At 45.3% G+C, this 25,937-nt stretch overlaps 1 protein-coding gene across 1 annotated transcript in view; it reads right to left on the bottom strand.

The window, feature by feature from the left end:
- Positions 1-24,675, bottom strand: part of LOC121002787 (C-Jun-amino-terminal kinase-interacting protein 3-like) — a 153,148-nt gene extending 128,473 nt beyond the window's left edge. The window contains exons 1-3 of the mRNA XM_040434332.1: positions 24,022-24,675; positions 10,753-10,873; positions 2,822-2,892 (exon numbers count right to left, since the gene is read on the bottom strand). Of these exons, the coding sequence (XP_040290266.1) occupies positions 2,822-2,892; positions 10,753-10,873; positions 24,022-24,330 (501 nt within the window). The 5' untranslated portion in view covers positions 24,331-24,675. The remainder of the gene's footprint in view (positions 1-2,821; positions 2,893-10,752; positions 10,874-24,021) is intronic.
- Between the last annotated feature and the right edge of the window lie 1,262 nt (positions 24,676-25,937).

Raw genomic sequence — 25,937 nt, 5'->3', positions numbered from 1 at the left:
CCAGACTTCTTCTCACGCTTTGGGGCCCCTAGAATGCCAGGGCAGTATAAATACCCCACATGTGACCCCATTTTGGAAAGAAGACACCCCAAGGTATTCAATGAGGGGCATGGCGAGTTCATAGAAATTTTTTTTTTTTGGCACAAGTTAGCGGAAATTGATATTTTTAATTTTTTTCTCACAAAGTCTCCCTTTCCGCTAACTTGGGACAAAAATTTCAATCTTTCATGGACTCAATATGCCCCTCACGGAATACCTGGGGGTGTCTTCTTTCCGAAATGGGGTCACATGTGGGGTATTTATACTGCCCTGGCATTCTAGGGGCCCTAAAGCGTGAGAAGAAGTCTGGAATATAAATGTCTAAAAAATTTTACGCATTTGGTTTCCGTGAGGGGTATGGTGAGTTCATGTGAGATTTCATTTTTTGACACAAGTTAGTGGAATATGAGACTTTGTAAGAAAAAAAAAATAATAATTCCGCTAACTTGGGCCAAAAAAATGTCTGAATGGAGCCTTACAGAGGGGTGATCAATGACAGGGGGGTGATCAATGACAGGGGGGGTGATCAATGACAGGGGGGGTAATCAATGACAGGGGGGGGATCAATGACAGGGGGGGTGATCAATGACAGGGGGGGTGATCAATGACAGGGGGGGTGATCAATGACAGGGGGGGTGATCAATGACAGGGGGGGTGATCAATGACAGGGGGGGTGATCAATGACAGGGGGGGTGATCAATGACAGGGGGGTGATCAATGACAGGGGGGGTGATCAATGACAGGGGGGTGATCAATGACAGGGGGGTGATCAGGGAGTCAATATGGGGTGATAACCACAGTCATTGATCACGCCCGTGTAAGGCTTCATTCAGACGTCCGTATGCGTTTTGCGGATCCGATCCATCTATCAGTGCATCCGTAAAAATCATGCGGACATCTGAATGGAGCTTTACAGGGGGGTAATCAATGACAGGGGGGTGATCAGGGAGTCTATATGGGGTGATCACCACAGTCATTGATCACGCCCCTGTAAGGCTTCATTCAGACGTCCGGATGCGTTTTGCGGATCCGATCCATCTATCAGTGGATCCGTAAAAATCATGCGGACATCTGAATGGAGCTTTACAGGGGGGTAATCAATGACAGGGGGGTAATCAATGACAGGGGGGTGATCAGGGAGTCTATATGGGGTGATCACCACAGTCATTGATCATGCCCCTGTAAGGCTTCATTCAGACGTCCGGATGCGTTTTGCGGATCCGATCCATCTATCAGTGGATCCGTAAAAATCATGCGGACATCTGAATGGAGCTTTACAGGGGGGTAATCAATGACAGGGGGGTAATCAATGACAGGGGGGTGATCAGGGAGTCTATATGGGGTGATCACCACAGTCATTGATCATGCCCCTGTAAGGCTTCATTCAGACGTCCGGATGCGTTTTGCGGATCCGATCCATCTATCAGTGGATCCGTAAAAATCATGCGGACATCTGAATGGAGCTTTACAGGGGGGTGATCAATGACAGGGGTGTAATCAATGACAGGGGGGTGATCAGGGAGTCTATATGGGGTGATAACCACAGTCATTGATCACGCCCCTGTAAGGCTTCATTCAGACGTCCGGATGCGTTTTGCGGATCCGATCCATCTATCAGTGCATCCGTAAAAATCATGCGGACATCTGAATGGAGCTTTACAGGGGGGTAATCAATGACAGGGGGGTGATCACCACAGTCATTGATCATGCCCCTGTAAGGCTTCATTCAGACGTCTGTATGCGTTTTGCGGATCCGATCCATCTATCAGTGCATCCGTAAAAATCATGCGGACATCTGAATGGAGCTTTACAGGGGGGTGATCAATGACAGGGGTGTAATCAATGACAGGGGGGTGATCAGGGAGTCTATATGGGGTGATCACCACAATCATTGATCATGCCCCTGTAAGGCTTCATTCAGACGTCCGGATGCGTTTTGCGGATCCGATCCATCTATCAGTGCATCCGTAAAAATCATGCGGACATCTGAATGGAGCTTTACAGGGGGGTGATCAGGGAGTCTATATGGGGTGATCACCACAGTCATTGATCACGCCCCTGTAAGGCTTCATTCAGACGTCCGGATGCGTTTTGCGGATCCGATCCATCTATCAGTGGATCCGTAAAAATCATGCGGACGTCTGAATGGAGCTTTACAGGGGGGTGATCAATGACAGGGGGGTAATCAATGACAGGGGGTGATCAGGGAGTCTATATGGGGTGATCAGGGGTGATCAGGGGCTAATAAGGGGTTAATAAGTGACGGGGGGGGGGTGTAGTGTAGTGTAGTGGTGCTTGGTGCTACTTTACTGAGCTACCTGTGTCCTCTGGTGGTCGATCCAAACAAAGGGGACCACCAGAGGACCAGGTAGCAGGTATATTAGACGCTGTTATCAAAACAGCGTCTAATATACCTGTTAGGGGTTAAAAAAAACACATCTCCAGCCTGCCAGCGAACGATCGCCGCTGGCAGGCTGGAGATCAACTCTCTTACCTTCCGTTCCTGTGAGCGCGCGCGCCTGTGTGCGCGCGTTCACAGGAAATCTCGGCTCACGCGAGATGACGCCTATTGGCGTTAGCGTAGCCTGGGGGAGCCGCCGCAATGACGCCTTTCGGCGTTACAGTTGCGGGAAGTGGTTAAGGTATTACATCCGGTACAGTGCTATGGCGGCAGATTAGGGGTTTCATGGGTGATGACAGGTTCCCTTTATGTATGTCACGCTAATAGTTTTTCTAAAGTAAAACTATTTTTTTCAGAAATAACAAAAAAAAAATCAGTTACCTTGGCATGGAGTTGTGTAAGAGAGGCGAGTTCCTTATTCAGGAGTGCCTTTTGCTCCTCCAATCCAACAACTATAAAAAAAAAAATTATATCAAATAAGAATACATTTTATAAGTACTTTACGCAAACAATACAAGACAATAACCTTAGGTACAAACTACGGTGGGTTCTTCAAATACATAGTTAATTAAGAATACATTTGCCCTAAAACCGTTCACCTGACCCCACCTGACTACTACATTTCTTCTGCCAGAGCAGCGTACGTTACAGGGTTGTTCTAGAAGTAAGGCAACAACCTCAGGCTGTATTACACTCCCAATGTGGCAGGCGATCGTCAGGAGGGAAGCGTCCCCTCTCGGCAATGCAGCGATCTCCTCTGCAGCATGGGGAGGAGTGATCGCTAATGCCATCGCTCATCCCCGTGCTGTATAGGGGTTTGCCGGCGGCAGATCATGGTGTCTAATCACGATAATCAAACGATCATCTTTTAATCTGTCAAAAGACTTGAATTGCCCGACAATACAGCGTTTGCTTGTTCATCAGGCAATCGGCGGCAGTATTACACTGCCAGATGATCGCTGACGAGCATTCACGTGAATGCTCGTTTGCAATTATCTGCCAAAAGATCTGGCAGTGTAATAAAGGCTATAGGCTAGTTTCATACTAGCACTATTAGATCTGGCAGGAAACAGCTTGCCGGATCTCTCTGCATTAGCTATTTTAGGGACTGGTAGAGACCTGGGCGCAACCCAGCAAATATGCAGAGAATCGCCCGGACACAGGCAGCGCTGCTTCCTACTAACGTTAGTATGAAACTAGCCTTATATTGGGGGGGGGGGGGGGATTATTTTCCAAACCCCAATCTGGCAATCAGAATAAGGCCTAATGCACATGACCGCAGATCCGCAAAATATGGATACCGGCCATAAGCATGCCGCATTTTTGTACTAGAACTGGCTATTCTTGCTGAAAAACGGACAAGGATAAGACATGTTCTATAATTTGCGGTACGGCCACATGGATGCGGATAGCACAGTTTGACAACCTGTCTAGGTACTGCACCCATTCCCGTGATTACTTTGGTTGCCCTCCTCTGTACCCGCTTCAGTTCTGCTATATCCTTCTCATGCCCAAAATTCTGCACAATAGTCCATGTGGTTTGTATGGATGCAAAACTATCTTCTGTGCATCTTCTCATGCACCCCAGCAGCGGCTAGCTGGTACCACTTGCTAAAGTCACGGTTCCCGTCCATCTGCAGTGTTAAGACAACGGAGGAGTCTGAGGGGTTTGGCGGATCACATGACCCTCCATTTTGGGCTGCCGGTGAGAGAGAATGCTAACAAACAAGAATCAAACATATTGACCCTGATGGTTTAATAGCAATGAATCACTAGCTGCCTTCATGAGCTGTTCCCAGGACATACCGGGGCCAACGCCTTTAGTTACAGCATAATAGAGCAGGATCCTACACTGCCCTGGATTTTATAGGCCAAGGGGAGAGGCAAGTCTGAAGTGTAGGCTTCCATCCAAAAAGGCCACCTTGACACCGGCAAATAGACCCATCCAATTTTGATCAAAAATATGTTGAAAATGCCTCAAAAGTTAACGTACAGTAAGTAGAGCAGTAATACTATGTAGTGTATGGTTTGTTCTGCATGTCCACCATGGTAGCACTTGTACTCTACAAGTCCATCCTTAAAGGGGTTGTGTCCCTTCAGCAAGTGGCATTTATCATGTAGAGGAAGTTAATACAAGCCACTTACCAATGTATTGCCGTTATCCATATTGCTTCTTCTGCTGGCTGGATTCATTTTTCAATCAAATTATACGCTGCTCGTTTTTCATGGTTACAGACCACCCTGTAATCCATCAGTGGTGGTCGTGCTTGCACACACTATAGGAAAAAATGCTGGCCTCTCTGGTGGTTGGGACCATGGGTGTGCACATAGGCTGGTGCTTTTTCCTATAGTGTGCAAGCGAGACCACTGCTGATGGATTGCAGGGTGGTCGTAACCATGGAAAAATGAATCCAGCCAGCAAAGTAGGCAATATGGACAGTCACAATACATTAGTAAGTGCCTTGTATTAGCGTTATCTACATAATAAATGCTATTTGCTAAAGTGACTAAACCCCTTTAACCTCCCAACAAAATTGGAAAAACCCTCTGAAAAATGTCACTTTTTTTATTTAGATTTATAATGTGTGGCTGCAGTAAATCTTGTTGGTCGACAACTCAGGGGACACAATTGCATTTTTAACCCCTTAGTGACAAATTAAATTTTTTTTGCCTTAAGGTCCAATAATATTTTCCCCCTAATGTTCTAGCAGTCATAACTTTTCAATTTTTTATAAAAAATTAGATTTTTTTTTCATTTTGCAGGATTAGTTGTAGGTTTTATATAGTGTATTAAATAACTTTTATTATTTTATTTTTAGGGGAAAAGAGTACCGGTAAAAAAAAAATGCAATTTCTACATTATTTTGTGGAATTTTTTTTACGACGCTCACTGTGTGGTAAAAATAATATAATTTTATTATCTGGGTCACTACATTGATGATAACGTCACATCTCTGTACATTTTTACTATTTTTCCTTTCCTCCTGCAGCCTGTCCGCTCTGCAGCTGCTTCTTCTTTCTCCTCCTGACTGAAGGGGAGGGGGGGGGATGCTGCTTTAACTGCCCATATCTCTGGTTAGGTACCAGCTAGATATATGGGCTTTGGCATGAAAGCTGTAATTCCAAGCTTTCAGACAATGCCATAATGACCGCAATATGTTTAGTACAGGGGAAGATATCACTGATAGAAATCGACATGCTGTGAATGCTGCTGAAAGTAAAAGCAGGTTTTACCCGCCATTATTCCCAACTCGATTTCTAACTGTGATATATCTCCTCTGTTGCTTGGACTTATGCTGTCATTTTGGTCTTGTATGAAAGCCTAGAATGCCAAGCATTTAAAGCAGCCCTCCCCTCCCCTCCCCCCCCTCCCTCCACTTTCTGCTCGAGCTCAGCTAAGGCAGAACAGTTATATACTCTGGCAAAACAGTTGGGTGGTTAAAGACTATGTAGACCTTCGGAGGCAATTTTTTTTTAATGATTGTATGATGCTATTTTTTGGCTAAAAATCTTTTTTTTTATTTAGCCTTTATTAAAAATATTGAGCTCTTCTTTCACAAAGGCTTAACTGTTTTTCTAGCTGCGTGACTGGTACTTTCGCTTTTTGTTGGTCACCTAATAAACCTTATCTCTAAACTACTGAGAGGTCATAAATAGTGTTGAGCGAACTTCTGTTTTAAGTTCGGCGTCTAAAGTTCGGCTTCCGGTTAGCGGAGAATCCCGATATGGATTCCGAATTCCGTTGTGGTCCGTGGTAGCGGAATAAATAATCGGCCATTATTGATTCCGCTACCACGGACCACAACGGAATTCGGAATCCATATCGGAATTCTCCGCTAACCGGAAGCCGAACTTTAGACGCCGAACTTAAAACAGAAGTTCGCTCAACACTAGTCATAAACACTTATTCAAGCCACATTCTTATCAGTATGATAAAAACTGAGCTATAATGAGCGTTTATAATGTCAGAGAGCAGAGATAAGGAGCCCGTCTTCTCTTGGTCTGACAGAAAATCCAAAGGCTGCTACTAAATGTCAGCTCTGTACAGAAAAAAGGACGCCATATTTTTAATAGACCGATTAAAAAAAAAATTTTTCGCTCAAAATGAGTACAATGCAATAATACAACAAAATGCCCCCAAAAGGTGTACATAGCCTCTTTAAAGGCTATGTACACCTTTTGGGGGCATTTTGTTGTATTATTGCATTGTACTCATTTTGAGTGAAAAATAATTTTTTTTAATCGGTCTATTAAAAATATGGCGTCCTTTTTCAGCTTTGAAGCACGTTTTAAATAAACCCCGATTCCCCCCCCCCCCCCCACCCCTTGCAAGGGATGCAAATTTACTTGCTCCCAAGTGCTTGGGTACAGCGACTTGCGTAGGAAACTAGACAACCCCTTTAATAATGGTCAAATAAAGTATATTAGCTGATAAATATAAAATAATGTTTATTTCTAAGGTCTATACCTGCCCTTCTGGCTTTATGACAATTTATAGAATTAAGACAATAACCACATATGTAATCACCATACTCCACCAATAAATACATAGGAATACCCTGCATATTATGTATGGCAGGGCAGGTGAAGAAAACACATTGCAGTGTCCATACCCTTTATTCCCCTTTCCAAGTACACTATATAACTGCTGTCAGAGCATGGTGTGTGGTGTTGTCTGAAACTTGGAGGGACCCCGGAGTGCTAGAGATCTAGAATGGGTCTAAGATAATATAAGTGTTCTGATCTGGGGCCGAAAATAATTTTAGGGGTCTGAATACCATTCATTATGTAGAGAAAGTTACTAAAAGGCACTTACTAATGTATTATGATTCTCCATATTGCCTCCTTTGCTGGCTGGATTCATTTTTCAATCACATTATACACTGCTAATTTCCATGGTTACGACCACCCTCCAATCCAGCAGCGATGGTTGTGCTTGTACACCATAGAAAAAAGCACCAGCCTGTGTGTGCTCCTGCAGCCTCGGCCACCAGACGGGACGCCACTTTTTCCTATAGTGTGCAAGCACGGCTGCTGCTGGATTGCAGGGTGGTCATAACCATAGAAACAAGCAGTGTATAATGTGATGGAAAAATGAATCTAGCAAAGGAGACAATATGTACAATCACAATATATTAGTAAGTGCCTTGTATTAACTTTCTCTACATAATAAATGCCACTTGCTGAAGTGATAGAACCCCTTTAAGGGATCTAAATGGGTTTAGGGGTCTGAATGCGTCTAACAGTCCAGTTTTCCATTTAACAAATTATAAATATTGATGGAAATCGAGAGAAAGGAGAAGTGCATCAAGGGTTTGGCTGGCTACAGCAACAGGAAGTGCAGTGGGATGTGCTAAGGACAATGGATGTGGAACCACTGTGTCAACCAAAAGATTTCACTTCGGGTTAATCCTAAGGGCATAATCCCTACAGTCCCCTGGTTTTCTCCTTTTAACCCCTATAAAAGGGATCTGGACTTTGCTGCACGGGAGTCACCAGGCCGCAACCTCCTGGAGGAGGCCCTGTGTATTTAAATAGCTGGGTCAGAGACTCCAGTGCAGAGCACAGAGGGATCAGGCAAAACTCGTAGTCAGTAACAGACCAGGGTCAGACCAAGCAGAATATGTTCAAATTTGTAAAACAGTCTGAAGGGTAGGCAGAAAAGGATCAAAACAGTAATCAGTAAGAGGTAGGCCAGGTCAGATAGTGGAAAAATCAGTGTCAGGAATCAGGCAGAGGTCAGTACACGGGCAGATAAGCAGAACAGAGCACCTTTTGCTCAGGCACACTCCCAGACATGGGGAGAGTGCCTTAAATTCCCATGGATGACCAGACATAGGCTGGGGAAGAATTAGGGAGAGTGCGCACACCCTAGACGCAGGATGGAGAGGTCTACGTTGGCAGGAGGCAGGTTGAAGCCTGCAAGGAACACGGCACTCTGGCGGCAAGACCCACTGCAGGAGGGCAGTGGAGGACAGCAGAAGCAGTGTGAGTAGAGCAGCGCCCATGCTCGCCCGGGGGAACAGGATAGTGGCGTGCATGGAGCGGCAATATAAAGTGGTTTGTTTATATGGTAAAAATGGGTCAAGAGTCCAAACTGAAAAAGAAAAAGCATGGGGAAGATGTACATCAACTTGAGCTTATCTGGTAATAACCATAGTAATCCTGGAAAACCCCTTTAAGGGCCACAAGATTTTACACAAAACTTATAGATGAAGTTTTATTAACAGTTTTTGAGGAATGTTAAAAAAATCCTACTATATTATTTTTGCGCTTTCATTTTAGCGGTGTTTACTGTGCAGTATAAATGACATATGACCTTTGTTCTATAGTTCTCTTTACGATTTACTACTCATGCACAATATTAGCACTTTTCATGGAAAGAAACAAATTTTTTATGTCGCCACAGTTCAAGAGATGTAACCGACTTTTCCATCGATGCAGCCATATAAGCGCTTGTTTTGAGGGACAAGACATTTTCTTAATAGAATCATTTTGCGGTAGTCAGAACGTATTAACTTTTATTTTTTTTGGTGGAGGAGTGGGGGAAAAAAGCAATTCCACAGTTTCTTTACGTCATTTACCATGTGGTTAAAATAGTGTGCTAACTTTATTATAAAGGTCATTATGGTTACGGTGATACCATACACATGGGAGGAGGGATACACTTTCATAAAATAAAACCACTTTTATGGAAAAACAATGTTTTGGATTTTTTTTCCACAAGGAGACCTCCCAATGTGAGCTTGTGATCCTTGAAGTAATAACTTTTGTATACTAAGGCTGGGTTCACTTGTTGCAGGCGCAGTGTTTTTTTTTTTTTTTGCCACAGCTGCAATGTGTGAACCTAGCCTTAGTATTCCTAAAAATTATTGCCATCAGTAATAAGTTGGTAGGCAACCATTAGGATGTGCCTTTGACAGCCATGGCAAGCTGGGATGTCTTTGCCACGGCAATCTAAGAGCATCTCGAGATTGCAAGCCTCCTCCCAGAAGGCCACAGGAATGGGAAATATAATAATGCAATTCTTCTTTGAAGTGAGACATGAAAGAGGCTGGAAGGTAGTCAGAGGCTGAACTTTTTAGTAATATTTTGTGCTGATTTACATTAAGCCCTTAAAGAAGCACTCCCACAAAAATTTGTATTCTCTGACCAGTAAGAAAGGTACATGATATAATCGGTAGTGAATGTAATCTCCTTACCGGTGATTGGATTTGTGAGTTATCCCCTCCCTTCTGATCCTCAGCTGTGTCATGTGACCAGCACTCTGATCTCCAACTGACACAGGACAGGAGGTCAGTTACTTCTCTATTCATTTCTATGAGACTGACATTGAGGCTCCCATAGGAATAGATAGAGAAACTGACTTCCTGTCCACACATAAGATGCTGTGTTATTTGGAAACTCTGATTGTTGGTCACATGACACAGCTGAGGATCAGAAGGAAGGGGATAACTCACAAATACAGTGACTGGTAAGAAGATTAGCTTCACTACAGTTTACATCATGTACCTTTCTCACAGGTCAGAGTCTGCCATACAGACTCTTCAGGGGACTTCTTCCGACTGCCTTTTGACCGGACTGTTTCAGAAGAAGATTGCAATACTAGTTGCTGTACAATCCCAATGCCCCGGCAGCGTCAAAATTGTGTGAATGGGCCCTTAAAGATTTGCAAACCTCTAGTAGGAATAATACAGGAATGGCACAACATAGAGTCATTAGTGCATCCAAAATAAATGCTCCCCTAGCCTTGGTCTCCTGCTCAGTGCAGGTCTCTTCTGGCATGTGCTGTATGCAGCTTTCAGCAGGTGCAATGATGGCAGGAGTAGTAAGGGTCCATTCACACGTCCGTATGTGTTTTGCGGATCCAGAAAACACGGACACCGGCAATGTGCATTCCGCATTTTGCGGACCTTACATCGCGGAACGCTCATAGAAAATGCCTTTCTTGTCCACAATTGCGGACAAGAATAGGACATGTTTTATTTTTTTGCGGAACGCAAATGCGGATGCGGACAGCACATTCTGGCCCCATTGAAAATGAATGCGTCCGCACCTGTTCCGCAAAATTGCGGAACGGATGCGGACCCATTTTTCAGACGTGTGAATGGACCCTAAATGAAGTAGGGAGCTGACAACGCAAATACATGTGGCAGCCTTCCTGGGGCAGCGGGACATTTCATGCTAGATTGGAGGCAAGGAACGTGTGAAACTAGTGAAGAGATATCATTACTATAGATTAATTTTTACCCTGTAACACGTACTTTCACCAGGAGTCCTAACACATGAGCACTATATGAAGGGGCACTTACTCTGATCTGCATAACTTCGGGCTTTCATCTCCATGTTCTTGGTCTGAGCTTCCATATTTAGAAAATTGGCTTTAAAAAGTTTCCTTTCCTGTTCAATACCATCTTCCATTTCCATACATCTCTGAAAGGGAAGGCCAACAGAAGTATAGAAATCATAAAACAGTGAAGTAGATAAAGAACACTTGAAGACTGACATAAGATAATTCATTCTCGAGGGAACTGTCACCACTGTCCACATGGAAAAAGCTGAAATTATTTCTTGATATAAACATTTATGAGCTTAAAAGGGCTTTCCAGTACTTGCCTATTGACGGCCTATTAGATCGGCAGGGGACTGACACCAGCACCCCTGTCAATCAGCTGTTTGGGAGTAGCCCTGGTGCCGAAAACAGGTGCCAGGACTGCACAGATCCATACACTGTGTAGTAGATGGAGCTGGTTACTACAGCAATGCTCCTGAGCAAGGGGATATCCACAGAACCTACTTTCCGCATAGGAGCTACTCCGAACAGCTTACTGGCAAGGGAGTAGGTCCACAATGGAGTTACTTCAGATCCCTGTCACTTCGGGAAGGTGTAACGTGCTCAATACACCCTTTGTGAACCTTAGACATACAATTCCCTCCAGGTGCGCAAGGGGGTTAAAGTGAAGTTCCACATACTGTAAAATTTAGAAACCTAGCCAAAAGCATTATATAGAAGTCGATTGGTCTTTGAACAACCATTGGACTGATGATCATCTGGTGAATGATTCTTACACAGATGAAGCCGTGCACACTTTGGCCATCACAGTAATCTGAACTGGCCATACATGTTCAATCACACCAGGCAAAGGATGACATCTTTCTGAGAACATTCTTTCATGGAGACATAATTTGGGTAGTAGCCAATATCAGACAAAAAAATTTAACGCGATCAACTTCTTTCTAGATGATTGCTCAGCTCAAACGTTCATTGAATTTCACTAAACTATTGTTTTGGTTGAACTTGCAGGTTTTGAACAACTTTCGACTGATTGGTATGGCGACCTCATCAAGCTAGTAAGCAATTCAAACAAGAGGCTTATGGGTCCTACTCGCAAGAGCTTACAATCATGGATAGTATCTGTGTATGTCTGTGAAGGTTCTCATTTATCCAGGTCATGGTATATCTGTAAAGAATAAATCAAGGCAACTGGACTTACTGCAGATTTCTTAAAAACGTTTCACTCGTTCTTCCAACGAGCTTTCTCAATTCTCAGAATTGAGAAAGCTCGTTGGAAGAACGAGTGAAACGTTTTCAAGAAATCTACAGTAAGTCCAGTTGCCTTGATTTATTCTTTACAGATAGTATCTGTGTATGCGCAGACATGAAGTGACTGAGTACATGGAGTTGGGGGGGGGGAAATCGGATCAGGTCCTGAAGACCTGTAGAAGGAAAGTAAGAGGGACCTGGAAGGAAATGGAAACAGGTGAAACGAGTTATTTAAAGAGGTTCCCCTAGACTAAATGGATCATAATTCATACTTCTAATGTACTTTTACTGTTTTAATGATACAATAAGCACCCAATACACTGCATACCTGTCAGTGGTGTAATGGTGTATGGATCCCAAATCGCTATAGACACCCTGAACTTTGGGTGCCTATTTTGTCATTAGACAAGTAAAATAAATGAAGTACATTACAAAAATGAATTATTAAAACAAATTTAAATAAAAGTTTAGTTACTGAAAAACCTGTTTCAATTTAGCTACCATTTGTACTTGGGCATTTCAACACATTTCGGTGCATCAGAATACAAGTTTCATTCAAGGCATTGTACTGCATCAATACATTGTGCAGTTTTAACAAACATATTGTACTGCAATAACTTCAATACTATAGCGGTTTCCTTCCACGCGTTATATTAGGTCAAGACACCATGCAGTTTTATTGAATACGTTGTGTGAAAATAACTAAATTAATATATCAGTTTTTGCTAATGCATTACATTGTGTCAATATACAGTGCAGTATTAGTAAACGCATTGTACTGCAATAGCTCCATTAATATAGCAGTTTCATTCCAAGCAGGGTATTACATCAATATACTGTGCACTTTTAGTTAACGTATTGTACTGTATTAATATACCACTTTTAGTCATTAGAAATTGTCAATACCAGTGTGCAGTGTGTTTGTAAAAGCCGAGGGTGCTTAACTGTGCTGTTGTCTCTAAATTACAGAGAGAAAAAAAAAATCACTTGAAATTTTTCTACCGTTTAACAATCTGTGTACAAAAATGTCTGGTAAAGGGAAGAGTGGAAAACGAAAGATCCATGCCTCATCATCTCAGTTAGAATAAGGACAGCTGTACTAGTTCAAACAGCAGTAGTGGTGCCAGCCTTCTGGCCAATAGTACTAGTAAGACACAATTTTCCCTTGGTTCCAATAGGTTCCACATTATTATTGAGGACAAAGAGAATGACATTGTGGACTCTACGGCTCACTCCTCCTTTCAGTCACAGCAGGATGATTGTCACCTCTGAGTCTGACTGTGACATGCAGCCAGGGGGTCACAAAATTCCTCTTGCTCCTTGCAGCCCCAAACCTTTCATTTGCATTGTCTCTGCCTTCATTATCCCCTCCTAATGGGCGCCTTCTTTTTTTTGTAAGAAGAGGCAACAAAACCCCATGTGCTATGGAAGATACCCAAGAGAGCCTCCTTGTTGATGACTTGTATACTGTATATTTTTTTTACATCCTTCTGATACTTGTGATTGGATAATGTGAAATCACTATTAATATTAGAATACATAGGTCATGTAGTGTCATCATGTACTGAGCTGTCGTGTGATAATCAACATGGAAGTATGCCTAGGTAACTCCAAGTAATGGATTTTAAGTTCCGCTCTGACAGTATAAAAGGGTGATAATCAATTGACTTTGACCAGCACAGTTGACCAACGGTAATCTGGAATTTACCGGTTATTAGTGACGGTACAATAGTATTATAGATATTGTGCATAGATCCTGCAAATAGTGCACTGTCGCCAGCAGAGGGGGGAACCTTTCGTGTTGTCGCAGTATTGTCTTGTAATCACTGCCATTAATGTCATTTGTGCACAATTATGTATTTATATATTTTTTTTTAATAATAAAGATTGAATTTATAATATATGTGTGTGTTTATATATTTGGTGAATCACTGGAAGATACCTAGTCACCATTATTTCTACAAAAAAAGCCATCCCTGCCTTATACTGTCACGTGGCGTAGGACGCACGCTACTGTGAATACCTGAAACAGCTGTAACGGTCTGTACCGCTTGATCCACGACATTCCAACTTGCTGGAATTCCACCTTGTATATGCTAGAGCAGTGGTCCCCCACCACCGGTCCGTGGCCCAGGATGATTGTTTGCCGGGCCGCGAAAATACAGACAAGTAGAAATGCAGGAGCCGGCAATCTCCATACCAGTATGACCATCCCTGAGGCAGCTGCTCCCAGCCAATCCCAGTGCTTCTTTCATGTACACCTGATGCGAGAGCAGCTATAACAGGCCCGTTGATTGATTAGTGGTAAGACAAATGCTGATTGGCTATAAATGGATTGGGGGTGGGGCTTAGCGCAGTCGGAAGTGTAGTGTTTTCAGGTTAGTGTGGCTTGCTGTACATTACTCGGGTTGGTGACTACCTGTAGTGAATGACCCTGTGTGCTGTGTGGGCCCTAGCTGCTGTCATGGGGTTGTCACTGTTACTGCCTGAGGTAGGTAATCCTTTGTGTTTGCATCATACAATAAGTTAAAGAAGCAACCTATGGCCTTAAGTGCACTACAAAGCCGAGCAAGCCCTCAGCTATTCATGCCACGCAGACACTGAATAGATATTGTATGGGGGAAGCTGTTGCCACATGCAGTATAATGTCACCTTGTCCCCAGCCGCCTCGTACAGTATAATGTCTTTGTGGCCCCATGCAATATAATGTCACCTTGGCCCCAGCCGCCTCATACATAGTGTTATATATTTTAATATGCACCCTGTGTTTTGTTATGCGCGTGAATCAGTCAGTGTGGACTAGATCCCCCCGGTCCCTGGGAAAATTGTCTTACATGAAACCGGTCCTTGGTGCAAAAAAGGTTGGGGACCACTGTGCTAGAGCATCTGTATGAACAGCATAAATTGGACCACCTCAGTAGGGAGCATGTGTTGTTTTGAGATCAGGCAGTGGCGGCTCATCAGAGGCATGTGCCGCATAGTCAGGCCCAGATTTGTGTGTAGGAACAACTGTGGCAAGAACAGTGCCATACAGTCTTCATACAGTCAGGTCCATAAATATTGGGACATCGTCACAATTCTAACATTTTTGGCTCTATACACCACCACAATGGATTTAAAATGAAATGAACAAGATGTGATTTAACTGCAGACTGTCAGCTTTAATTTGAGGGTATTTACATCCAAATCAGGTGAACGGTGTAGGAATTACAACAGTTTGCATATGTGCCTCCCACTTGTTAGGGAACCAAAAGTAATGGGACAATTGGCTTCTCAGCTGTTCCATGGCCAGGTGTGTGTTATTCACTCATTATCCCAATTACAATGAGCAGATAAAAGGTCCAGAGTTCATTTCAAGTGTGCTATTTGCATTTGTAATCTGTTGCTGTCAACTCTCCAGATGAGATCCCAAGAGCTGTCACTATCAGTGAAGCAAGCCATCATTAGGCTGAAAAAACAAAACAAACCCTTCAGAGAGATAGCAAAAACATTAGGCCTGGCCAAAACAACTGTTTGGAACATTCTTAAAAAGAAGGAACGCACCGGTGAGCTCAGCAACACCAAAAGACCCGGAAGACCACGGAGAACAACTGTGGTGGATGATCGAAGAATTATTTCCCTGGTGAAGAAAACACCCTTCACAACAGTTGGTCAGATCAAGAACACTCTCCAGGAGGCAGGTGTATGTGTGTCAAAGTCAACATTCAAGAGAAGACTTCAGCAGAGTGAATACAGAGGGTTCACCACAAGATGGAAACCATTGGTGAGCCTCAAAAACAGAAAGGCCAGATTAGAGTTTGCCAAACGACATCTAAAAAAGCCTTCACAGTTCTGGAACAACATCCTATGGACAGATGAGACCAAGATCAACTTGTACCAGAGTGATGGGAAGAGAAGAGTATGGAGAAGGAAAGGAACCGCTCATGATCCTAAGCATACCACCTCATCAGTGAAGCATGGTGGTGGTAGTGTCATGGCGTGGGCATGTATGGCTGCCAATGGAACTGCTCCTTTTGTATTTATTGATGATGTGACTGCTGACAAAAGCAGCAGGATGAATTCTGAAGTGTTTCGGGCAATATTATCTGCTCATATTCAGCCAAATGCTTCAGAACTCATTGGACGGCGCTTCACAGTGCAGATGGACAATGACCCAAACAATACTGCAAAAGCAACCAAAGAGTTTTCTAAGGGAAAGAAGTGGAATGTTATGCAATGGCCAAGATAATCACCTGACCTGAATCCGATTGAGCATGCATTTCACTTGCTGAAGAAAACTGAAGGGAAAATGCCCCAAGAACAAGCAGGAACTGAAGACAGTTGCAGTAGAGGCCTGGCAGAGCATCACCAGGGATGAAACCCAGCGTCTGGTGATGTCTATGCGTTCCAGACTTCAGGCTGTAATTGACTGCAAAGGATTTGCAACCAAGTATTAAAAAGTGAAAGTTTGATTTATGATTATTCTGTCCCATTACTTTTGGTCCCTTAACAAGTGGGAGGCACATATGCAAACTGTTGTAATTCCTACACTGTTCAACTGATTTGGATGTAAATACCCTCAAATTAAAGCTGACAGTCTGCAGTTAAAACACATCTTGTTCGTTTCATTTCAAATCCATTGTGGTGGTGTACAGAGCCATAAATGTTAGAATTGTGTCCATGTCCCAATATTTATGGACCTGACTGTACACTTCATACACAGAACAAGCCACTGTTTCTTCTGACATTAACATGTGTGTGTATATATAAATATAGGCAGAGATCTGCCCACTTTAAGTTATAATTTTTGGATGCTTGTTCCCAACAAGCCACAGTTTTTTTTTTGGGAGATAACACCATGTGTGTTTAAACAACATTTGTCCTCAATAAGGGACAAATTGTGGAAGGTTTCTAATACTAAGAAGCATAACAGACCGTTAAGAAGTCACTCTGACAATATTTACTATTGCTGTCATTGTGTTAAATAACTTAAAACGGGGGAAGAAAGAGAAAAAACATGATTCCTAGGAAACCGCAGAGTGCCACATACCAATTTTGAGACCAACTGAATCACTTTCGATTTGTGTAGAATCAATTTGGACCCAAAATGATTTGACAAATCGGAAAACTAGACAAATTTAAAGAAATTTACTCACTGTCTCTTGTTTTTTATATATCTATACATTATTTTAACAAACGTTTAAGGGGGGGTTAAGATTATGCTAACATGGGCGACGGTCGCTAATATATTTAAATACTGTTACAAAATTATTTTTCCACTGTACAAAACATTAAATGAAGAAGTAAAACTAACTGCAGTCCCCAAAGACCCATGCTTCCTCATTCAACAAGCGAGTTTGCCAGCTGAGCACCAAGCAAGAGAAAAAATGGCATATTTCATATTTTTTCAAATTTTACCAATGTTAAAGGGGTTGTCAAGATTTTTTTACTTTATCAAATTTCAACCACAGCCTGTATCTTGAAAAATGTATATTCACTAGCTCCCCGATCATCTGGCTCAGCTTCCTTCATTGGTATTCTGGTCCCCGTCCTCTCAACTTCCAAATGGACAGCATTAGGCTACTTTCACACTAGCCTTTTAGTTTTCCGGTATTGAGATCCGCCATAGGGGCTCAATACCGGAAAAAAACGCTTCAGTTTTCTCCCCATTGATTGTCAACGGGGACAAAACTGAACAGAATGGAATGCTGCAAAATGCATTCCGTTCCGTTTAGTTGCGTTCCCAGACCGGAGAGCAAACCGCAACATGTTGCAGTTTGCTTTCCGTCCTGGGATGCGGAGCAAGACGGATCCGGCATGACCCCCAATGCAAGTCAATGGGGACGGATCCGTTTTCTCTGCCACAATCTGCCAAAATAGAAAACAGATCCGTCCTCCTCCGTCTTGGCTATGTTAAAGATAATACAACCGGATCTGTTCTTAAGGTATGCAGTATTATCAGTAATGGAAGCGGTTTTGCTGAACCCTGCCGGATCCAGTAAAAACGCTAGTGTGAAAGTAGCCTTACATGCACCTCTGCAGCCTTTGACTGGCCTCAGTGGTGATGTGCCGCTTGGGGACACGTCACCACTGAGGCCAGTCATTGGCTGCGAGGGCCTACATGATCCTGTAAACATAGAATGTGTCGGCAGATAAGAACCCTTTGGCCCATCTAGTCTGCCCAATATACTAATGTACATCCAGAAGTTGAAAGGAGGGAGACCAGAAGGCCAGTGAAGGGAGCTGGAACCGAGTGTTGGGGAGCAGGTGACTTTGGACTATTTCAACAGGCTGGGGTTGACATTTTAAAACATAAAAAAAGCTGGACCCAAGATGTAAGGAGCTCATGGGCACTTCACCCACTACAGATTTGATCTTGGAGATCCCCCCGACTGATGGCCCAACCACAGATGTCAATGTAGCTACAATGTGCACTTTGGGTCAAGATGGGGACTAGGTTCACATCATGCTTTTTATATACTAAAAATCTTTTTTGCATGGTTATATTAAAAAGCGAAGCCTGTTGAGGCAACTCTACCTTATTGTACACTGGCCAAACACAAGCCAAAAAGAATAGGGATCGACAACCTTCAGCACTCCAGCTGTGGTGAAGCTACAACTCCCACCGTGCACACTACTTTGACTGTTCTCAGGATTCCCATAGAAGTGAATGGAGTATGCTGGGAGTTGTAGTTTCACCACAGCTGGAGTGCCAGAGGTTGCTGATCCCTGGAATAGAGTACATTGTTAAAGTCTATCGGGTAGAGCTGGATGGGTGCGGCCTTATGCGAGACGTGAATCACATTAAAAGGGTAGTCTCCTGAGGACAAATCCTATCCAAATGCCCCAGTAGGGCATATGGTTGCTGGGAGGAGGTGGGGAGTTGGCGGGGGTCACACATTTGGGACCCCCACTAGGAGCCAGAATTGAGATCCCGTCGTAGCAGTCTCAAGCCGTTCTCATATTACATAGACAACCATTGACCGGTATGGCTACCGTGTAAATACTATATTTCCCCAGAAGTGGACATGGCTGCCTGGCTCACCTGGGTTGACAAACTCTTTGAATATAACGACGGTGTAAAGGTGGTGATACGCTTGAGCTGCTTATGATACAAGATTATCATGACCGAGATGACGCAGAGCAAACCAGCGGCTTCAACAAGAAACAAAACATCTGTATGGCAGTATACTGTGATCCTAATGGCATCCTAATGGCCTGGGAGCATTTACTAGATTCCTCAGGGGTGGGGCAATCGGGTACAGAGGTACGTGTCTTTAACTACTCAGGTGCCACAGCTGCTGTTTATCATGGCATCAGAGGGGGTTAAATGGCTAAGATCAGTGTTATGTCCATCCATCCCCCCCCCCCCCCCCCCCCCCCCCCCAATCTTACTCCAGCACACCATTAGTGCTTAGAGGACCTGTCCCCTCTCCTGACATGTCTGTTTTAGTAATTACACGCACTCCCCATGTAATAACAATTCTGGAAGATCTATTCTTGTAAGGGCTCTTTCACACTTGCGTTGTTCTTTTCCGGCATAGAGTTCCGTTGTCGGGTCTCTATGCCGGAAGAATCCTGATCAGGATTATCCCAATTCATTCTGAATGGAGAGAAATCCATTCAGGATGCATCAGGATGTCTTCAGTTCCGGAACGGAACGTTTTTTGGCCGGAGAAAATATCGCAGCATGCTGCGCTTTTTGCTCCGGTCAAAAATCCTGAACACTTGCCGCAAGGCCGGATCCAGAATTAATGCCCATTGAAAGGCATTAATCCGGATCTGGCCTTAAGCTAAACGTCGTTTCGGCGCATTACCGGATCCGACGTTTAGCTTTTTCTGAATGGTTACCATGGCTCCCAGGACACTAAAGTCCTGGTTGCCATGGTAAAGTGTAGTGGGGAGCGGGGGAGCAGTATACTTACCGTCCGTGCGGCTCCCGGGGCGCTTCAGAGTGACGTCAGGGCGCCCCACGCGCATGGATGACGTGTCGCATGGATCACGTCATCCATGCGCATGGGGCGCTCTGACGTCATTCTGGAGCGCCCCGGGAGCCGCACAGACTGTAAGTATACTGCTCCCCGCTCCTACTATGGCAACCAGGACTTTAATAGCGTCCTGGCTGCCATAGTAACACTGAACGCATTTTGAAGACGGATCAGTCTTCAAATGCTTTCAGTTCACTTGCGTTGTTACGGATCCGGCGGGCACTTCCGGCAAATGGAGTGCACGTCGGATCCGGACAACGCAAGTGTGAAAGAGGCCTTAGTCTATGTTGCGCCATTCCTTTATTATTCCTGCTAGAAGTTATGAATGAATTGCTGGCAGTTTGCAATGAAGATCCAGATGGGTGTTACCAGTTGGGGGAGTGTCTTTGCACAGTCTGACACTGGCAGCACTGATTGGATAATGTCAGACTGTGCAGGAACACACCCCCAACTAGTAACACTCAGCTGGACCTTCAATGTAAACCACTAGCAATTCATTCATAACTTCTAGCAGGAATCATAAAGGAAAGGCACAACATATAAATATAAGAATAGACGTTCCAGAATTGTTATTACATGGGGAGTGCAAGTAGTTACTAAAACAGACATGTCAGGAGAGCTTAGGGGTCTTCTTGAGAAAGGATTGTGTGAGTTATCCCCTATCCTATTCCTCTGTGCTGAAGGAGCAGCAGGTGCATCGCCGCACCATTCATTCTCTAAGGCTGGGTTCACACTTGAGCGTTTTACAGCGCGTTCAAACGCGCTGTAAAACGCTCAACACATGAAAACCAATGCTTCCCTATGGCCCTGGTTCTCACTTGAGCGTTTTACAGCTCGTTTGAACGCGCTGAAAAACGCCCTACGCTCAAACAAGTTCTTGAGCTTCTTTGGGGCGTTTTGACGCGCGTTTGTGGCCATAGGACACTGCAGTCAATCACACAAACGCGCGTCACACGCGCGTTTACTATTGCAAAAAAAACGCATAAAAACGCGCATATCAAATACGCTCAGGTCTGAACCCAGCCTAAGGGAGATCTGGAGATAGCCACCTCCAGCACCCCCATAGGGCCCAAGCTCCACCAGAACAGGGGAATGGGACCCCCACTCTACAGATCAGTGGAAATCCCAGTCCAGTATCTGGACCCCCAGAGATCAGCTAGTGGATAGTGGATAACATAAACTTAGTAAAGCTCTTTAAAGGGGTATTCCGGTTGTTTGAGGTAACCCATAGGAAAGCGGTAGGACCCCCCCCTCCCCCCACCAATCACGAGAACAGTGGCCCTGTACCCTTTGCAGCCCCCTGAAATGAACGGAGTGGCCGGTCACACATGAGCGTGGCTGCTTTATTTCTATGGGAGTTCCGGAGATAGGTGAGCGCTGTAGAATAGAGCGCACAGAAATGAAAACGCAGCGGGCACACGCATGTCCAACCAGCCATTCCGTTCATTTTAAGGGGGGGTGCAGGAGGTACGGAGCTCCCGTTCTCGTGATCAATGGGGGTCCTGGCAGTAGGGCCCCACTGATCTAATAGGGGATAACTTCCAACAACCGGAGAACCCCTTAAGTTGATCACAAGCCTCTTATACCACTTTTCTCAGACTGGTCCGCCTGTCTGTCCAGAATGCAGCGTACAGACAGACAGAAAGACACTGTGGTTTCCTATAATTAAATCCCAGTGTTCTTATTTTCAGCTCAGGGAAAATGAAGAAGTGATGTGATCTGTCGCTGTAGGAACAGGGAAGACGCGGTTACATACAGCGCGTTTCTGAAGAACGCCGCCATTTTCATGGTGTTTTTCATGTGGTTTTGAGTTTGGTGTTATTACATTATATGAGACGCACTTCCTACACCGGCCCAGATTTACCCATGTGGCGTAAGTTATAGTAAAACTGAGCTAAGACCCACCCTCTTTTCTTGCCACTTTAGAAAAGTGGCGAGCTTAAAAAGTCCCAAATTATGGCGCAAATATGGCATGCATCACAATTTGTGACTTTTTTTTACGCCACAGTAGTAAAATGTCCCCCCTAGTGTTTCTCCACTTTTTTCTAACATGCTTGACAAGGGGGGAAACTTAGCGGAAAGGATACAGAGATTTGCGGGGAAGGGGTGAGACATAATTCTGGCCTAAAAACCAAAGTAAGCCAACCAATAGTATCTATCCCTGCCCCACACTCATCATCCAGCGCAAGCCCCTGTGACAGATCTGGCGCAGGTCTAGACTGCCGATAAGATTAGTAAACCTGGACAATGAGTTTTGTGGCATTTTTGGAGTCACTTTTTTTCTTCAAACTACAGAGTGGTCTGGAAAGCCTCCTCGTTCTAAGGATCAGCAGGGGTCTCGGCCCTGGGGACCCCACTTGTGATATGTCCCTAGGAGATATCAAAAGTTTCGAAAACTAAGGCACAATGCTTACCCCACCAGGCGCCACCCCGTGAAGACTGCGCGGCGCTGCAGGAGTCTCCATACACAGCCTCAGAGCGGTGTGCTGAATGGTCCGCCAGCCCGCTCAAACCGACCAATAACAATGCTCCTTGCTCTCCAGAGCTTTCGGTCGCCAGCAGCATCGCTGCGCTGCCTGTGCGCCCTGCACGCAGGGAAAAGTCTAACGCATATTGGTACACAGACTTTAATAGGCAATAAAATGGCCTGAACAGGAATAGATGACGCTTGTACAGGCGTTATTGCGATCTCTGCAAAGTGCGCTACAAGTAATTTACCGGCTAGGAGTCCAGCAGCATCCTGCGCCTGCACAGAGAAGCAAGGTGCAATGGCCTTGGCTTCTTCTGCGCATTGTGCGCCACAGGTACATCTCCTACAGCGCAAGTGGATTTAGAAATCCCATTTGCATCTAAGTCTTGAGCTGAGACATTTGCAGGGAGGTATCAGACTACACCCAGCTTCATTGTGCAAGAAGCTACTGGCTGGTTCCCTTTAAAGGGGTTTTGCCAAGACTTTGATATTGAAGGCCTATCCTCAGGAGCCGTGGAGGTCTAAATGGTTGCGCCTGGTATTATAGCTCAGTCCCATTCACAAGGATGAGACTATTAGTCACAGGCGCTGTAAAAAGTACAGCTCTATGCCTGGCCAGCAATGGAGAGGGGGCTCACTGGAGTGCTCAGAACCCTTCAAGGATGTGTCATCTCATCCATTGGTGGCCACCAATGTCAGATAGGTCTGGGTCCCATCTTTGGTACCTACAACTATGTCTAGAATGGAGCCCCCAAAGGTGAATTAGAGAACACTGCGCATGCGCTGCCGCCCTTCAATCGGCTATTTCCAGCACTCTCATAATAATGAATGGAGTAGGCCGTGCTTGTGCGGTGGGCTCTACATTCATTTCTATGGGACTTCCAAACATAACCAAGAGCACCCGCTTGGCTATTTTTGGAATGGACAGTCCGCTGCTCATGCGTGGTTCACTTTGGGGGCTCCATTCTAGAGACAGGTGCAGGTCTCAGAGGTGGGACCAGCAACTATTGGACATTGATGGCCTATCCTAGCAATATGCCACCAATGTATGAGGTGACACAACCCCTTTCAGGGGTGCAGACAGTCAAGCCACCACCGATCTCTCCTAGAAAAAAAAAGTCATCAATATCTATGTTCCAGAAAACACCTGTAAGGCCCAAACAGGCCTGGTCCTTAAAGGGGTTGTCCAATCTTGGCCTTTCATGGCGGAGATGAGAATAACCTTCTGTGAGCTCGTCCCGGGGTGGCCAGAATTACGGAAATGGCCAGCACACCCAAAGACGGCAGTGTACGGCTGCAGGGTTGGACGTCTTGCAATCGTCAAGCCACAGCAGCAGCAACTGACGGGTCACAAAGAGACCCCATTTACGTTCATGACCACCATGCAAGGCCAACGCAACACGTTGCAGCCAAAGTTACGGTGTAGCCCCCGCCTAAAGAACAAGTGACGAAAGAGTTGTGACAAAGTGTTTTATTTGTATGACGTCCGGCTCCCTCTGAACTGAACCACTGATTAGTCTAGGGGGTAGTCAGTATTCCGCATGTCGTAGATTAGGATACTGTAGAAAATGGCGGAGTGAGTTATTAACCGTCTCCTTACCTCTTCTGCCCGCTTCCGTCCGTCCCGCTCCCTTTCATACTGGATCAGCAGTCTCTGCTTATCATCTTGGACCATCTCCAGTTGGTCCTCTTTCTCCCTGGAGTGGGTACAAGTTGTGGCCAGGCTTTCCAGTACAGAGACCATTAGGGGCATCAGACCTGTGACCGCCTCTTGTCCATAGGCGCCAACCAGTTTCTCCAGCTCAGAATAGATGCTTGAAGCCATGGTGGTGACCATCTCATCATAGACCTCCAGGGAGGTCCTGCTCTCCACCTCATCTCCAAAGATCTCCTCTATCTTCTCATCCATAGTGCAATCCCCAGGAGGCTCTCCTGTATACAGTCTCACCTATACCCCTGTCACGTGACCTCATCTACATACGGGACCTCTGCTGCCTCCCATACTACGACCAGTCAGTCTTCCAAGAAGTGCCGCAGCAGCAGATCTGCTCTTCCTCCTCACTAAACTTCCTTCCTCCCTCTGCTCGTCAGTGACTTCCCGGTGTCTTCCATGGCACGTCAGTAACAAGCAGACTTATCCGCCATGTCACCAGCCACTACTGGTTGTGCCCTTCGTGATCCTGATGCCTCCGAGCAGCTGCCAATTACAGACCCCGAGGTGTAAGTTACAGGGACTCGCAAGGAATGGAGGAGGGAGGGGGCGGGGCCTCCGAATGAATGACAGCAGCATTGAGCAATCAGCAGGCGGAAGAGAAAGGTGTCAGCCAATAGGACGCGTCGCCAGGTTGGACTGAGCGGCTTCCTGATCTTTGCAGTCTTGTGTGAGAGGCGCTGGGAGAGGAAGAGACACCTTCTGGGGCGGTCATGTGACTGCCTGGTCATGTGAGGTTGGCACAGGACACCTGAGGAGGGAGGGCAGGTCTTGCCCACTTGTAATCTTCGCTGGGAGAGGGATCGTGCAGCTGTTGTGGTGACGGCCAGAAATAGGAACAGCAGAAAACTCGTGCCAGGAGGAATAACAGAAGTGTGTGCGTGTGACGGTAGGGGAACTAGTGCCAGGAGGAACAACAGAAGTGTGTGCGTGTGACAGTAGGGGAACTAGTGCCAGGAGGAACAACAGAAGTGTGTGCGTGTGACAGTAGGGGAACTAGTGCCAGGAGGAACAACAGAAGTGTGTGACAGTAGGGGAACTATTGCCAGGAGGAACAACAGAAGTGTGTGCGTGTGACAGTAGGGGAACTAGTGCCAGGAGGAACAACAGAAGTGTGGGCGTGTGACAGCAGGGGAACTAGTGCCAGGAGGAACAACAGAAGTGTGTGACAGTAGGGGAACTAGTGCCAGGAGAAATAACAGAAGTGTGTGCGTGTGACAGTAGGGGAACTAGTGCCAGGAGGAACAACAGAAGTGTGTGTGTGTGACAGCAGGGGAACTAGTGCCAGGAGGAACAACAGAGGTGTGTGCGTGTGACAGTAGGGGAACTAGTGCCAGGAGGAACAACAGAAGTGTGTGCGTGTAACAGTAGGGGAACTAGTGCCAAGAGGAACAACAGAAGTGTGTGCGTGTGACAGTAGGGGAACTAGTGCCATGAGGAACAACAGAGGAAGAGAGATGTGTGTGACAGCAGGGGAACTAGTGCCAGGAGGAACAACAGAGGAAGAGAGATGTGTGTGACAGCAGGGGAACTAGTGCCAGGAGGAATAACAGAAGTGTGGGCGTGTGACAGCAGGGGAACTAGTGCCAGGAGGAACAACAGAAGTGTGTGACAGTAGGGGAACTAGTGCCAGGAGGAACAACAGAAGTGTGTGTGTGTGACAGCAGGGGAACTAGTGCCAGGAGGAACAACAGAGGTGTGTGCGTGTGACAGTAGGGGAACTAGTGCCAGGAGGAACAACAGAAGTGTGTGCGTGTAACAGTAGGGGAACTAGTGCCAAGAGGAACAACAGAAGTGTGTGCGTG

The sequence above is a fragment of the Bufo bufo genome, chromosome 1 (assembly GCF_905171765.1).
Source record: "Bufo bufo chromosome 1, aBufBuf1.1, whole genome shotgun sequence".
Taxonomy (NCBI): domain Eukaryota; kingdom Metazoa; phylum Chordata; class Amphibia; order Anura; family Bufonidae; genus Bufo; species Bufo bufo.
Note: the sequence above shows the minus strand (reverse complement) of the source record. Positions and strands in the feature narration are given on the sequence as shown.